The 15,852-nt window shown below is 48.8% G+C and overlaps 1 protein-coding gene across 2 annotated transcripts in view; it reads right to left on the bottom strand.

Annotated features, from left to right (window-relative positions):
• Positions 1-6,204, bottom strand: part of Tex35 (testis expressed 35) — a 9,692-nt gene extending 3,488 nt beyond the window's left edge. For both annotated transcript variants that reach the window (XM_005363924.2, XM_005363923.2), the window contains exons 1-5: positions 6,166-6,204; positions 5,476-5,514; positions 4,814-4,882; positions 3,218-3,274; positions 2,540-2,599 (exon numbers count right to left, since the gene is read on the bottom strand). In XM_005363924.2, coding sequence (XP_005363981.1) covers positions 2,540-2,599; positions 3,218-3,274; positions 4,814-4,882; positions 5,476-5,514; positions 6,166-6,204 — 264 coding nt within the window. The remainder of the gene's footprint in view (positions 1-2,539; positions 2,600-3,217; positions 3,275-4,813; positions 4,883-5,475; positions 5,515-6,165) is intronic.
• Between the last annotated feature and the right edge of the window lie 9,648 nt (positions 6,205-15,852).

Here is a 15,852-nt window from a genome sequence, read left to right on the forward strand (position 1 = left end):
AAGCTCCAGAGACTGCTTGCTGCTTAGAGAGGCAAGTCCCAACTTGTCAGCTGTTTCTCAAAGCCCATCAGTATCCACGGTGTGCCCATGCAGTTTTATTTCTGTTTCCCCCAGATGACCTCACTCCATGGCTTGTCTCCCCCATGACTGGGAAACACAGCCATCCTCCTGCTGTGCCCAAGCTGTTCCCTGCCTGAAATAGCTTTCTTTGTGTCTCTCCATACCCAGAGTGGCCACTAATAAAATGCTTATGGTGGTTGCATGTTAATATAGAAATAGTACATGCCCTTTGCAAAAAAAGCCGGATAAAGCAGGAGAATATTTAAAAACAAGACTGCTATCTGCCTTTTTGGTGCATCTATTTTCCAATCCTTTTCCTAGATATTTACATTAAGCATTTTTTATAAGCCCTAATATTAATATATGGAAAAACCATAATTTAGTTACTTCTCTATTGTTGGAAATTGTGGCTATCCCCAAATGTTTGCTATTATAAATAATTCTGAAATGAAAATAGTTTATACTCAGTCATGTTGACAGTTTAATATTCTCATGGGATAAATCTTGAGAATGCCTGTTTTCTAATATTCTGATTTTGTATGAATTAGTACTCTGATCAGTAGCTCATTGTAATAAGCCCAATATTTGGGTGTGACAGTTACATTACTTAAAGATAGATGCTGTGTGGTGTGTGTGTGCCTGGGTGTGTGCACTTGAGTCCAGCTGCCTTCCAGGGACAGAGGCATCAGATCCCCTGGAGCTGGAATTATGGGAAGTTGTGACCCCCCCCCAGTGTGGGTGCTGGGAACTAAACTGGGGTTCACTGCAGGAGCAGCATGCACTCTGAGCTGCTCAGTTGTCTCTCGGGCCCCAACTTGTGTTGTTTAGCTGCACAGTTACACTGTTGTTGTTTAGCTGCACAGTTACACTGTTGTTGTTTAGCTGCACAGTTACACTGTTGTAAAGCCGTTGTGCTCTCTGTCTTTGTCTGTTCTCTCTGGCCTGTTCATCATGCCCTTGCCCATTTTCTCATTTATTTCCAATTGTTTTGTGTGAGATCTATATTTTGTGGATTATAAACCCTTTGTCCCTTATCACAGTTATGGAAAACGATTTCCTCAAATTGCTTTTAAATTCTGCATATGGAATTTTTCCATCTTAATTCTTTTTTAAAACATTCATATAGGCAAATACATCAATACTTTGAAATTTGGCCATTATATTTATATTTATAACTTTTCCTTACTGGTTTTTATTTCTCAAGTTCATGTTATAGACCACTTATGCTTTCAGAGCTAATGAACTGATTTTTCCTCACAGAGTCGAGCAATGGTCTTCTATTATTACATAACCCGTTTCTTCTGATATTTAAAACCACCTTTTATCACAGGGCTGGATCCAGTTCAGTGGTTGAGAGGCTGCCTAGCAATGTGAGACCCTGGGATCCAATCCCTAGTACCCCCCCAAATCACCTTTATCAAATTTAAAACTCAATGGACATATGGTTGTCAGCCTTAAGTGTCTACTAGAACCCCATGGGGAAATTTATAAGTCGCTGGGGCTGGGCCCTCACTCGCAAAGTTTCTGGCTTATTTTCTCTGAGGGAAGCCTTGGTTAAAGGGGCCAGTGTGACAGACCTCTCTGATCTCATCCACCTGAGGCTGATGAATGTTGTTCAAGTGTTTAGGACCCGATTTGCATCTAAGAGCACACATCCAGATGCCTTGGGAAGAAGCCAAGAGCGGGAGGTGGCCTACAGTTGTAGCACTCTGGGAGAGGCAGGATTAGTCAAAAGCTGGAGGCCAATGTGTGTCACAGAAACTGTTTCAATACATACCTAATGTATATAAACACATATATACATTTTAAAATCATTTGTAGCACTTAAGCAACTCCACTTTGAAATAGTTATTATTCAGTCTTCGATCTGTATGGAGTCTGGGTGTTTGGATGTTTAATAGGCTCCCGGGGGATTCTCAGGACATCCATCCCTGGCAAAGGGGCCCTCACATTCCTTCATTTCCCTGCTTACTATTAACTACCCCGGTTTGATAACTGTGGGGTTATCATGAATTTAACCCAGCAATCCTAGTGTCCCTTAGGACTCTTGGAAACACTCTAGGCACTGCCTTTCACCTGCTTAAGCATCTGCATCGGTGGTTCTCAAGCTTTGAGTCAGCCGGACCCAGGCCCTAGCTGAGTATGAACCTGGGACTTGTCCCAAGTCGTTCTGAAACAGACGAATGTTTGCAAACCGCTGCTCTGTGGTCCCAGTTATCCGTCTTGTTTTCTGAGCCAAAAGGGAACCATGCTGGGCCTTCAGTTACATTCACATTGAGCTTGCGACATAATCTTACCAAGTCTAAGGCCCAGATTCTCTCCAAGGATTCTGCTCCTAACTCGCTCTCCCTACCTCTAAACCTCTAACAGACTGCCTGCAAGTCTGTCTAGTGGGTGATAGGGACCTCAAGAGCAGGGGCCGGCTGTCTCTTCCATCACTTCCCATGTGACCCACGGAAGGCATACAGTGAAAGCTTACCTTCATAATTTCCACAAATTCATGAAGCTTATCAAAATCTTTGTCCATTATATCCTTTATCTAGTGAGGAAGAAAAGTGCGATTTAACAAGGCCTGAAGTGTAATCCTGAAGCCAGTCACAGGGTCTTCTGGGCATTTTGAGTAAAGGGTGGTAGCTGGATCGTGGGAATGGATGGCTAATTGTTACTCTACAGGAAGCCCTTCTTCCTGAGAAGTCTACGAAGGGTCTAGGGTACGGGTACCACTACCAGGTCATCCCTAGCAACAGCTTTGACATGTGGGGCTCAGACCATAATTACTCTTCCTTGCTTAGTCCCCCTGTTCCCTAAGAAACAAGAGAGTTGTGTCTGCACAGCCTCCTCCGGGAAGATGCATGAGGGGGATACAGTTGATCTGTGACTGTCGTCAAATTCCTAGTCAGCTCCTCTTCACGCTTATCGCTGAGGTTAACGTCACCCCCAACTTTAATACATTAGGGAATTCTTAATCGCTTGAAATGGGCTTAGACATGGAATAAGTAAGAAATTAATGTTCTATGCTGCCCAGGGTTGGGACGCTGTAGGAGACCAGGTGTGAGCCAGTTTGTTACTTCACCCACGCAGTTCCTGACTTCCTTGACGCCTCAGGGTTTCCCTCAAAGTCCCACTTTCCTCTCTTGATGAAACCTTATCGTGTTACCTGCTTTATCTCTTCCATCTTCTCCTTGAGTTCTTCTCTCACCTCCCTGAGCTCATTCTGAGGAAATACATGTGCGAGAAACACATTGGAGACATCTCTCAATGGCCAACAAGGGCAGGGCCATGGGGCTCTACCAAACAGGGAAGGAAAGGGCGCTGTTGGGACAGTGGGGCTGGGAGACCTGCGGGGGACACACTGAAAAGAGCACAGCTTCGGAAGGTTTGCCCGAAACCCCTGGCCTAACTCTGAAAAAGGCAGACAAGTAGAGAGTTAGGATCCGTCAGTAAAATAAATCCTCAAAACAGTCAGGATCCAATAAGATAAATGTTGAAAAAGTAATCCACACTAAAGAGACATGATGGGGCTGGAGATGTCCTAACTGTTGGGAAGGCTTGCTGCTCTTCCAGAGGACAGGCGCTCCATTCCCAACATCCACATCTGGAAGTTCATAACTGCTTCTGACTCCAGCTGCACGGGGGTCTGAGGCCCTCTCCTGGCCTCTGCAGGCACACACAGACAGACAGACACAGACACACAGACACACAGACACACAAACACACACACACACACACACACACACACACACAGAACGGCCAGGGTTGTGGGGAAGGGGGTGCTAGAAGAAACACTTGTCAGGGATCAGATCCCCAGGCCAAATGATTTTGCTGTTAGTAATGGGACAGCTGGTGACATCAATATAAGGGTTTTGTTAATGACTCGATTTTGATAATTACACACACACACACACACACACACACACACACTAACAAACAAACAAAAATAAAAACCATAAGAGAACATGGTCTTTTTTAGGAAGTACATATTAAAGATCTGGCTAAGCTTAACTCTGAAATAGTTCAGAGAGTGTCCATGGTCAGTCATTCTGGGTATCCATGGAGGATTGGTACAGGGCCCTGTGATGAAGGTCGAGGGAAGAACCCCGGAAAGGGAGATACAAACAAGATGCCCACCCATTATCCAGGAAAGGGGGGACCAGGAAGTACCCACAACAGTTCCTCAGTGAGAGAAACTACAGGAACCCTGCAGATATCCAAATTTGCTAACGCTGACACCCCTACATCCTGTGGACAACCCCCCAAAGACTTTGAACCGTTCCTGGACCCCCTTCAATACACATGTGGTGTAAACGCTATGCAAACGATTACTACTGTCTTGTTTTGGAAGCAATGGAAAAATGTCTTTAGTGCTTTATCAAATCTCTTTAATCCCAGATTGGCCGAATTAAAGGCATGGAGCCTATAGATATGCAGGGTGATGTTTGTGTGTGTGTGTACACTGGTGTGTGCAAGTGTGTAGAAAAGAAGATAGACAGCATCAGAGACTAAAGCAACAGTGGTAAGTCACCAGCATTTAGGAATCTAGGTGAAATGTATGCTAGAATTCACTACACCATTCTCTGTAACACCTGGGTAAGTCAAATTGTTTCAAAGTAACAGATTAAAAATAAAAGACCAGGACTAAGTGAAGCCTCCCGGCCGCAGGTACCCCTGGGTACCAACACACTCAGAAGTTAGCTGGCTGGCCACCCCTTTCCCAGGTGATCTGTACCCTGGCCACCTAGGCCCAGACATTGACCTTCAGCTCCTGGGTCATCCCTTTTTTGGCGAATAGCCCTTCTTGTTTAAGTCCTTTGTGATCATTTACCTGTGGATTGAAACAGAAACTTAGAGGCACTGGAAATAATAGGTGTGGGCGGGGCTAGAGAGCCCACCCTGAGTTCTGTCCCTCCCTGGAGACAGGGCACAAAGAGAAGCTGGTGGCCCTGCCTATGCAGAAATCCCTTCTGCCCTTCTCTTTCTCTAGGTTCAGTGTGTTCACACCTCTCCTGGCTCAGAGGGCCTCAACTCTTCTTGTCCCCCGACCCTTGTACAGCCAGGCTTATTCCTACCTCAGGATGCTTCTCCCCTCCAGCTAGAAGGTTCCTTCTCAGACTCTGCTCTGCCAGCATCTAGTCCTTGTGTTCCTGCTCCAGCGGAGACCTTTCCCAACCATAAAACAGCCGCCCCCTCCTGTCTCCTAATCTTCATTCTCCATGTAGCAGGCGTCAAAGCTGACTTTCTCTGTTGTTTATGTTTGGTCACTTGTGAAGGTCTATGAAAACAAGGACCTTATCTTTCTTGTGTCCCCCAGCACCTAGGATAGGTTCTTGGCACCAAGAATAAGAAATGGCTCTTGTCTCCAATGACCTCCCTATGGATCTCAGGCCTGACTGCAGGCATAGCTTCAAAAAAGCTTACTTGTGTCAGTTCCAAGCAAATTTCCTTGTAGTTCTTTTTCTGCAGAGAGAGAAGGTCACGGTGTAGTTAGCCGCTTGTCAGGATTGGGGGAAGATAACAGTCAATCCTCATGAGAGACCCCAGCAACCACGCGCTAGCTGCAGTTGAGTGTAGGCTCGCGTGGTCCCAGCACGATGTCTGCTTCTGGCCACAGCGCCTGGCCATGCTATCCGTTTCTAAGGAGTGTACGTGTGTCTAACCCGCGGATAAAGCCCTTTGGAACAACTTTTAGGAAGCCCCCAAAGGCTGTGTCAAGAATGGCTCAGGCTCTAACCTGCCCTCTCTTTCAGCCATACCAACGAGGGCACGTTTCTCAGTGCCAGGGCCTCCATGTCCTCATCTATAAAGTATCTGTCAAGGTTATTTTGAGCCTTAGACTGGTCAGTTAGATTCAGGCCTTGGCTGGGTCCTGGACTGGGAAGGGTTTTGAAGACCACTGGACCTTATGCGGAGACATCATAGACCCGTTCCTTCCCACCCCAAGGCCAGGCACCTATTTACACCCACGCCGGGCTGAGGCTGCTTTGGGCTCTGAACAAAGAAAGAAAATTAGAAGGTTCACAGGGTCATTTCCAATATCATCTCTGTCCTGCCTTCATCTGGCAGGAGCTCACAGAGGCCCCCGCATGCCTGGTGAGATTCTTCCTTTACCGGGTTGGTTTTCTTCAGTTCTTCCCTGTTGGCCGACATGATGGAAGAGCCAGGGTGTTCTTCAACTTCCCAACCTCCCCACAACAGCCCCCTGGGACCGAGCCACCGTCCTATGCAACTTACAGGCTTAGGCAATGGTAGGGAGACCGCCTCTTTGTGTGCGGAACAGCTGAGGTCACAATGCCAGGACTCATATGCTGGCCTGGAGCGTCACCACAGCTTCGGATCTGCCTACTGTTGCTCCTGAGACCAAAGGTTCTTACCAAGTTCAAGAGCCATAAGGCCTTAAGCCTGGGGCTGCTGAGGACCTCAGTCAGTTATTTGAAAGCTCAGACATCTTGGGAGAAGCCAAGCCTTTGCTCCTGATGCAGGGGGCCTCGCCCACTGACCAGGAGAATCTGTCCCAGATGGCTGGCTTCTTGCTGGCTCTCATTGCTTCACTAATACCCCCATATCCACCTCTACGCCATCTCTTTTCTTGGCTTTTTTATCTCACCAGAGGAGGGTTGGGACAAGAAGGAATACTGAATTGTTCTTAAGACAAGAAGATTTGTGTGTGTGTGTGTGTGTGTGTGTGTGTGTGTGTGTGTGTGTGTAAAATGCAAGAGGTAATTCTGATGTTAACTGTTGTGTTTGTTTAACATGGCAACCTGGAGGCACATGGCTTCTCCTGGGGCTTAACGTGACTCAGAATCTGAGTTGGGGAACCTGATTTCTCTCCTCCTCTGTGGGGATTCTATGTCCTCCTCCTCTGGTCTCAAGGGCTACTAGCTGGCACAGAAAAGGCCAGCTTGAGCATTCTGAGGATAGGTAGTCCAGTAGTACGGGAAGTAACCAGGATATGTGTGGATTATGCCCACAACAGGTACCTCCCACAAACCCACCTGTTCTTCTTTGTGCAGCTGCTGGGTCCTTCCCGGATCAGCTTCCTCAAGAGCCACCTGCAGCCATTGTAGCTACAGCTCCTAGTTGGCGATTTCCAATCTGCCCCTTCCCCGAGGAAAGCCTTGGATCTCGCTCCCCTCTACCAAAGGAGAACATTATGCTTCTCGCTGGTCCAGGCAAGGGGAGGGGTGTGGGGCTGAGCTGTCCAGACCTCATTTCCCCACATGTAAATGAAAGAACCCTGGCTCCAGCTGACCAGTTTCATAGCCTGTAACAGTGGACACGTCTTCTCTTCCAGGCCTGAGAGCCTCCGAATGCTGCAAGTAATGCTCAGCAGGGCAGACATTACATGGCTGCCTCCTAGCCAAGCACACGTGGGCATACTGGACTACATGTCAAACAAATAGACAGGAAATAATCACCCTCAGTAGGAACAGGATTTATAGTGAAAAACAAGCCAACTCCCCCTGCCCCCCCCCCACACAATGCTGTGCTTTCTACTTTCTCATGGTGCACCCAAACACACCATTGTTACTAGTATATCCTCGAAGAGCTGGGGAACCAGTTTATAAACCTAAATAAATTAGTTTCCTCTCCCTTCTCCACTTTCTCCTCTTCCTCCTCCTCATTATTTTTATTATTTATTTATTTGGCAGAGACTCATTTTGTAGCCCAAACTGACTTGGACTTCGCTATTTTACCTTTCTGTTGCTGTGATAAGACACTACTCCCAAGAGCAACTTTGGAAGAGTTTATTTGGGCTTACAGCTCCAGAGTGAGTCCTCCACAGTGGGAAGGCATGGCAGCTAGAGCAGGAAGCCGAGAGCTCACATCTTCAAATGCAAACATAAAGAAGGGAAGTAGGTGAAACAGAGGTGGTGGAGGCTTTTAATCTCAAAGCCTGCGTACTTCCTCCAACAAGGCTGCACACCCAAATCTCCCCAAACAGCACCAACAACTAGGGACCAAGTATTCAAATTCCTAAGACTATTTGGGCCATTCCTCATTCAAACAATCAGAACTATGTGGACCAGCTCGACCTTGAACTCATTCACGGCAGTTCTCGGGTCTCAGCCTCTCAAACTCTGGGACTATGGCCGAAAGGCACACCTGGACATACTGGTATTTTATAGCTATGAAAGATGAAGTTGAGGCAGGGTTTCACTGCTGGACATCACTGCTGTAACTTAGGCCTCCTGTAGGCTGTCCTGACCTGAGGGAAACCAGGAGCTCTTCCCCAGCACCCCTTTAGAACAAGGACCTCTGCGCCAGGACAGGATCATAAGCCCCACCCTCACCCATGCTCCACCAGGACTGGGGGACAGCAGAATGTTCAGAACAGCGAGGAAGACACACCAGTAGCATCTTTTCTCCAAGTTGGTATAATTTTGAAGCTCCCAGGCTGCTTTTGTTTCACAGAGATAATGTTGTGGGCAGAGGCTCAATGGGGACACTTAAAACGGCTGTAAGACTCTGAATTTGGTCTCTTATGACTCCAGGACTGTATATTCTAGTGTCAGACTTCAGCCATTATCTACCCAGAGCCCAGAGAATGAGAGAGAGTGTCCTGTGTGCCCAGGGGTCTGTTTGACTACAGATATTCTAAAGCCTGTCAACGAGGATGGAGCATTTCATAAAGATTCTCAGGATCCTGGCTATGGTCTCCATTCAGCACCGAAGTGACCCATTCAGCATCCACATCTTGATGCCCTGCTGTACTTGGTGGCTCCCCTGGGCCAGAGAGACTGTGGTTCCCATCTTAGGGGCCTCCCGATATACATTTGCTAGAGATTACATAGGGGTGATTCCTGTGTTGTCTTTCTTTGACTTGAGAGCTCTACCCTGTGCAGCGTGAAGTTGTCTTTCATCACTGACCCTTGGGTTACTATGCAACTTTTGATCTTTCCTTTAAATAGTATACCAGAACAGCTACAGCTATAGTCTGCTCACATTGTTTCTGAGGGAAAAAAATTACGAAGTCTGTTGATGCTATCTGAATGGGTTCCTCTGTTTTAGGAATAAGCGTGGTGTGCCCAAATGGTTGTAAAGCCCCAGCTATTTCCGTACAGCTGAGGAGGAGTGGAAAATCCCCGTGAAGGTGTCCTTGGGGATTGCCACCTTTTCCTCATTTGTGCATTCACTGGGCCAAGGATGTTTGCCAGGTCTTCCAGACCCCAAGGGAACCAACACTCCTCCACAACAGAACAGCCTACGATGAAGGACAACCAAAGAGTCACCAGCCACCAGAGCTCTCCCTGCCAGTGTGACTCCGGGGCCTCCTGACTTCATGTTCTGTCCTTGGGATAGGAGCCAAGTCAAATGTGACATGCATTTCTGTCCTTCCAATCCAGCCCCTTCCTGCAAGGCTCACAGTTGCTGTCCTTGTCGCTGCTTCCTCTCAATCCGTGAGTTTCAAATTCCCATTTGTCACTGAAATGACAGAAGTGAGTGGAGCCACAGAATCTTTGGACTGGGCTTTAAGGGACTGTGTCTCATGTGGTAGCTCACTGAAGACCCTAGGTGGGAGGGTTCCAGGTTTTGTCCTGGTAGCAGCCTTTGATACCCCTGCTCACATTGACATCTGTCATTAAGTCCTTAGCATCTCAAGGCTGAGTGGGTGTGAAGAATAGCCTAGAAGACTGAGTTTTATTCCCTTAGTGGGGGTTCTGGGACCTGGGCTGGGATGGAGAACCATCTTTCTTAAAGCCGGGGCAGAGTCACGAGAGCTGAGTTAACAGAGGACCTAATGGCAAATTCTAAGTGCCACTGTAGAGAGGGCCAAGGGAAGAGCGAAAAGAAGGAGAGAGATCAGGTGCCAGCACAAATACTGTCAGCCAGGAGGCTCTCCGGGTCCCCAAGCTGTAAATGGGAGAGTCTGAGTGAAATAATTAGGTGTTTCCGACCAAGCTTGCTCCTTGTTATATGACTGAGCTCCATGCAGGCAGTGGGGTTTTTCTTCTCTTGGCAGGGAGCGTGGGCTCACAAAGAGGCTGTCTGGTTTTCTGGAGCTTGACTTCAATAGATTCCAAATTTCATTTGTACTTAATGCCAAAATATATTTCTGGTCTGCTGTAGATCAGACTTAATGGAGCCAAAAAATCATACATCCAAATCCACTTTGATGAGCTGGAAATGAATTTGGCATCTGCTAGGTCCCCAGTCCCACCAGGAATGGACTTCCCTGACTCTGGAGCACACGGAGAGCAGGTGCCGCTCTCGGCCTCAGCGGCAGCCGAGTCAGCAGCTCTCCCCAGTAGCTCTGACCATCGCTGGAACTCCAGCTTCTGCTGCTGCCCTCCCCAAAGTCAAACCGGCCAAGGGTGTGTGCTTGCATGCACCTGCTAACTGTAGAGTCTCGGTAAGTCCTGCAAATGCAGGACCCACAGAGGCACTTCCTATGGAAGCTGCTGACTTCTGTCCGGTGACTGTTTTAGTTTCATTTCGGTTTCTGTGATAAAAAAATATACTCCAACCTGAAGTGTGGTGGTTTGAATGAGAATGCCCCCACAGGCTCATGTGCTTCAATATTTGGTCTCTAATTGGTGGAACTGTTTGGGAAAGATTAGAAGGCGTGGCCTTGTTGGAGGAAGTGTATCACTGGGGATGGGCCTGATGGTGCCAAAAGTCTACACCAGGTCCAGTTAGTGTGCTTGCGTGCTCCCCCCCCTCATTTATTGTCTCAACATTAAGCTTTCAGCTACTACTCTAGTGCTATGTTGTCCTGTCTGCTGCCATGCTCCCTGACATGGTGGTCAGGAACTCTAACCCTCCGGAACCATGAGCCTCCAAATTAAATGCTTTTTATAAGTTTCCTTGGCTATGATGCTTTATCATAGCACTAGAAGAGTAATCAAGACACAAAAAGCAACATGGGGAGGAGGAAACGGCTTTCTTGGCTTATGGTTCCAGGTCACAGGTTGTCACTGAGGGAACTCAAGGCAGAAACCCCAAAGTAGCCCTGATTGTGATCCCCAACATTACCTCCACCAGGAAACTCACTGCGCAGCCAAAAACATGTGGCAGGAACTGTGGAAGATGCCGTTTGCTGCCAGGCGGGTTTATGTTAGCTTTCTTACCACAGCTCAGAACCACCTGCCTAAGGTATGATCCTACCTACAGTGGGCTGCACTCTCTGTATCAGTTAGCAATCAAGACAAGCCCCTGTGCTGGGGGAGATTTTCGGTGATGCAGTTGCCTCTGAGTCACCAAGGATGAAGTAGGTAGCCCCAATAGACTCACTGTTTCCCAAGCCAGACTTGGGTGGAATAATCCCTTAGTCTGTTGTCGGTGTCCCATCTGCGGCAAAGAGTTGTTTACATCTCTCTAGAAGAATTCATGCAACATTTACCCTCTAAGAGGACAGTTCTGTTTTCCAGATTCCTTTGACGAGGCCTCAGGCACAGCCGGGCCCTCTCACCCTTCTCCTGAGCTCTTCCTCATACCTCCTCTCAAGAGTGTGAACCCCTGAACCCCGGGCACTGCGCCTCAGCCCCCTCCAGCTGTGGCCCTAGGCCTGCCTCCCTTGTGTCTGTTCCTCAACCTGATCGCACAACTTAGTTAGAGCAGATTCAGCTAGGCTAGGCAGTGGGGCATGGCTTACTTTTGGAAGAGAGGGGTGGCTCAGACAGAGAGAGAGAGACACACTGGGCTGTCGCTGTTAAGGAGTGACTTTCATCAACCCCTAAGGAAGGAGTGACAGCCTGGATTCATGGTGCCCAGTGCCTTCTTGGTTGGCCTTGCAAGTCTTTGCAGATGGAGTCTCAAATCCAGGGCTGAGCAGTAGGATGAGTGTTCTGTAAACTGGGCGCAGTCCCTATTCTCAAGGAACAAGGGGCTAAAGGAAAAAGAAGACATGCTAAATTGTCACCTGGAGTGCCCAGCTGTCCCTGGGACATGCTGTGGAGGCCCTTACACCCTCACTTCACTTCTTTCTGGGTGTGAGCAACCTGTCTTCACTGAAGGCAGGTGGACCAGAAGCCTTTGTGGATGGCACAATTAAAAGGAAAGTGGTAGGACAAGTGTTTTCCAGACCAAGAGGGTCAAGGTGTCCTCTCATTAGAGAGTGGTCCAAAGATACCCCGACACTAGCTGGTTCTAACTGGGATGTACTCACCGGAGGCCATCGCTGAGGAAGCCCCCTGAGGCAGCCGTCATTGCTGAAGCTTTGATGATCTGCATGCACTTTTTTTCCTTTTGTCCGTTCACGCGTCTGCTTGTGCTTCTTTTTTACAAAAGAGGACACAGAAAGGGGTCTCTTCCAGGTTTTATTTATTTGTTTTTTTAAAAAACCTGGCCTTTGGTGGGACAGAGAGAAATCTGGGGATAACGGGGGTGGTGTGGGGCAGAAGAACACAAGCAAGTGGCTGTGATTCTCAGAGCAAGCGCCTCTGTCTCCAGGCTGTGCTGTGCTGGGACTCAGATCCTAGACTTCCTGCCTCTCCATCGGTCTACTACTTCCCTCTCCTGGCGGCTCGCCCCAGGATGGGTCCCCTCTTGCCGCTCTGCTCATGAGCTGCAGGCTCCATGGTGCTTTTGCCTGAGTTTAGGACAAGGATGTTTCCATCTTTATTCAGGCTATCCTGGCAAACCGCAGGCACTCGGTATTTGCTTAGGAAAATCTGCCAGTTTGGTAGGAAAGAGAAGAGAGCAAGAAAGAAGCTAGTACACAGGCTCAGCTGTCCAGAAAGCCGTCAGCTCCAGGGGCTTTTGCCAGGCCACCATCATGCTGTCTGCATGGCTGCTGCTCTCCTTCTGCATGACAGGTAAGACCCCACCTGGGCCCGGAAGAGGGTGTGCTGCTCCCCATACACCCCCAGAGGCCCTCAGACTTGTAGGTTGGTTGGGAGACAAAGTGGAAAGACATAAATGATTTTTTTAGCCATCATTTTAAGGTTGGGGAGGGAGATGCCCTTCCCCACTCCACAAGCTTCCATCGCAGAGAACTATGGCCAGGGCATCATGTCCAGAGGGCAGCTCCTGGGGAGAGGCACCTCGAGGGTCTTTGGGTGGCTCTGAGGAGGGAAGGCATGGATTGAGTGGGAGAGAAGAGCACAAGAGGAAGCTGACCAGGTCCCTGCAGCCAGCGGCTGGTGGATCATGCAGGTGGGGTTTGCTTCTTGGGCTCAGGCCAGGGCCAAGCAAGGGATGGCACATGACCCTCTTAGAAGGACCCCACACTGAGCATGGGACTGGAATCATGAGAGTATCATGGTGGCCCCCATGTAGAACCCCGTCACTGAGCACAAAATGTGGAGTACCCAGCTGGAAGCTGGGTGACCCACAGCACCTACAAAGGGTGACCATCTGGGCCCAAGTGGCAGGGGGCTCAGAGGGCACAGTTACAGGTGGAGAGTTCCAGAAGGCTTGCTGTAGTTGACATTGCCATGAGATTGAATTCCAGGGACTAGAATGGGATGGCTCAATTGTGAGTCCAGGGTCTCAGCTCAAGGATGGAGTACCGTAGATTCCTGAGTCCTGGGCTTGTGGGTTCCAGAGGGCTGACACGTTTTCCCCCCCCAAACTGTTGGGTGTGATCTAGTGGGCCACAGCAAGAGAGCTTCAAAAATTAAATAAGGTAGCATTTAAAAGAATCAAAGTGAATCATATATTCAGTCAAAGTGAATAGAAAAAAAAAAAGGTGTTTTCCCCCATTCTTTCTTGGGCACAGGGATTCTCCAGCTGTTCTCAGCAACAGACAGCTTCATCAGCTCTGGTGGGTGCAACGACGTCATTCTTTCTGGCAAGTACCCGTCCTCCCTCCTTCCCTGCCCCGTCTTACATGCTTGGCCCTCAGTATCCAGGCTTGAGGCTGGTTTTCTATGGGCCCCCCAAAACCTCAACAGCAAGCCTTTCCCTCCCCACTGCTCTGCCCCGGCACCAGGGTGGAGAGCCTCGGGCCAGCTCCTCCTTTGCTAGACCCTGGAAAGTGGTTGGAGCCGGGGAGGGAAAGAAGGGGTAAACACTGAGATATTAGAGTTTGGGTGGGTTCCTGCCTCTCACCTGTCTCCATCTATCTCCCTGCTTTCCTTCAACACACGGAGCGCTTTTGGTACACCGAGGTGAGGGCTGAGGGTACAGCGGCGAGTAAACAAGCCCTGCCTCCCAAGTTGCCTAGATCTGGTGGAGACACACAAGCAGAGCAAGCCCTTTCCCTGGATGCATCTGGAGAATTCTAATGTTGGTCCCAGCAAGCATGTTCCTGCTCCATGTTGGAGCACACCTGAACTCTCTGGGCCATCCTAATGTATAATCCCCATCAGACTTCCTTTTGTAGACATAGTGCTATGCTACGATTAAAGGCTTGGGCCTGGGAACCACACACCATGTTCTGGAGTCTTGGCTCTCTCTACTTCCCGCTTAGTGGCCTTAATCATCTATTCCACTCCCTGTGACTTGGAGTCCTTATCTGTAAAACAGATATGATGAAATCTTGAGTAGTCCTCAGAAAAATTCAGTGAGCTAAATGGCATATCACACATGCGCAGTAAAGACTGATGAACCACCAGGCGAAGGAAAGAAGGTAAGAGAATGATAGAACAGGAAGCCAGCATGGCCAGTCCTTCTGAACCAAGACAGTAGCTCGTGGGTGGGACGGTCCAGAGGCAGCGCTGGGTATGAGTGGAGGTCAGAGGTGAGGGGTACGCCGGAAAAGAAATGGTCTACCATGGTATGGCTGAAATCTCTTGGGGACAAGGGTGAAGTGGGGGTAGTCATGTAGTGATAGCTTCTCCTGCCCCAGCCTTCCAGCTGGTGAGCAACAGCAAGACCTTCTATCGGGTGGAGAAGCCGCGGACCTGGAAAGAGGCCATGTGGTACTGCCAGGAGCATTACACAGACCTCGCTGACCTGCAGAGCGTGAACAGCCCAGTGGACATCATGGTAGTCTACTCTACATCTACTTCTACGATGTGCACATCTCTGGCCTGAGCTGGTCCAGAGGCTCCGTCTTTACCACCCCAAAGTGGAGTGCGCTGCCTGTCTTCTGGGATGGCCTCTGTGCTACTCTGTATTCATGGGCCATGGTCCCTGCTCTGGGGGCTGCCTCCTGTACAACTCAGAAGCCCTTCATTTGCTATTATGGTGTGTTCAGATTAATATTTTGGGCCTGTTCTTTTCCAAGATTGTTTTGGGGAGGGGGAAAGGAAGACAAGTTTGTGTGTCTAGGATGACATCCACGAGATTAACCGGATGCTCCCTCACCCTCTTCGGAGCATTATTGCCTCTCTGTGACCTTAGTTGTGGTCTTTCTGTACTCTTTTCCCCAGAGCACACCAAGAAACTGTGTGTTAATAGAGGAAATAACATCGGGAATGTTCCATGACATCTCTTCTATCTTCAGTTAAAGCTTTGAGGAAGGAAGGAAATGGGAGAGACAGGTTGGAGGGTTCATCACCTATGCAGAAATGGGAGTAGAATTCAAGATCTCTCCCCATGAAGCACAGGGTACAGTCTGTTGTCTTACTGGGGTTGGCAGAGGGCAGAACATTCACCCCCATGAGACCTAGTGCCCAAAGTAATGGGTAGGACCAACTCCAGACATTGTTGCTGGGGACATGGCGCTGGCTGCTGGGGAACACCCAAACTATGTGTTCCCTTGTGCCGTCTGACCTCCTGGAGGCCACACCACTACTTCCATTGTCCTCATCTTTGTCTTGTTGGTGCTAAGACGTCACATGGAAGTGTGGTTGTGGATAGGACTGTGATTTCCTGGTAAAAGTGCCATCTTCTGCCTTTCTTGGCCAGACAAGGCTCAGCACAATTCTATGCCACCCTGATTGCCCAGATACTGGCATGGAGATCATT

The sequence above is a fragment of the Microtus ochrogaster genome, assembly GCF_000317375.1.
Source record: "Microtus ochrogaster isolate Prairie Vole_2 chromosome 6 unlocalized genomic scaffold, MicOch1.0 chr6_random_2, whole genome shotgun sequence".
In the NCBI taxonomy this organism is placed as follows: Eukaryota; Metazoa; Chordata; class Mammalia; order Rodentia; family Cricetidae; genus Microtus; species Microtus ochrogaster.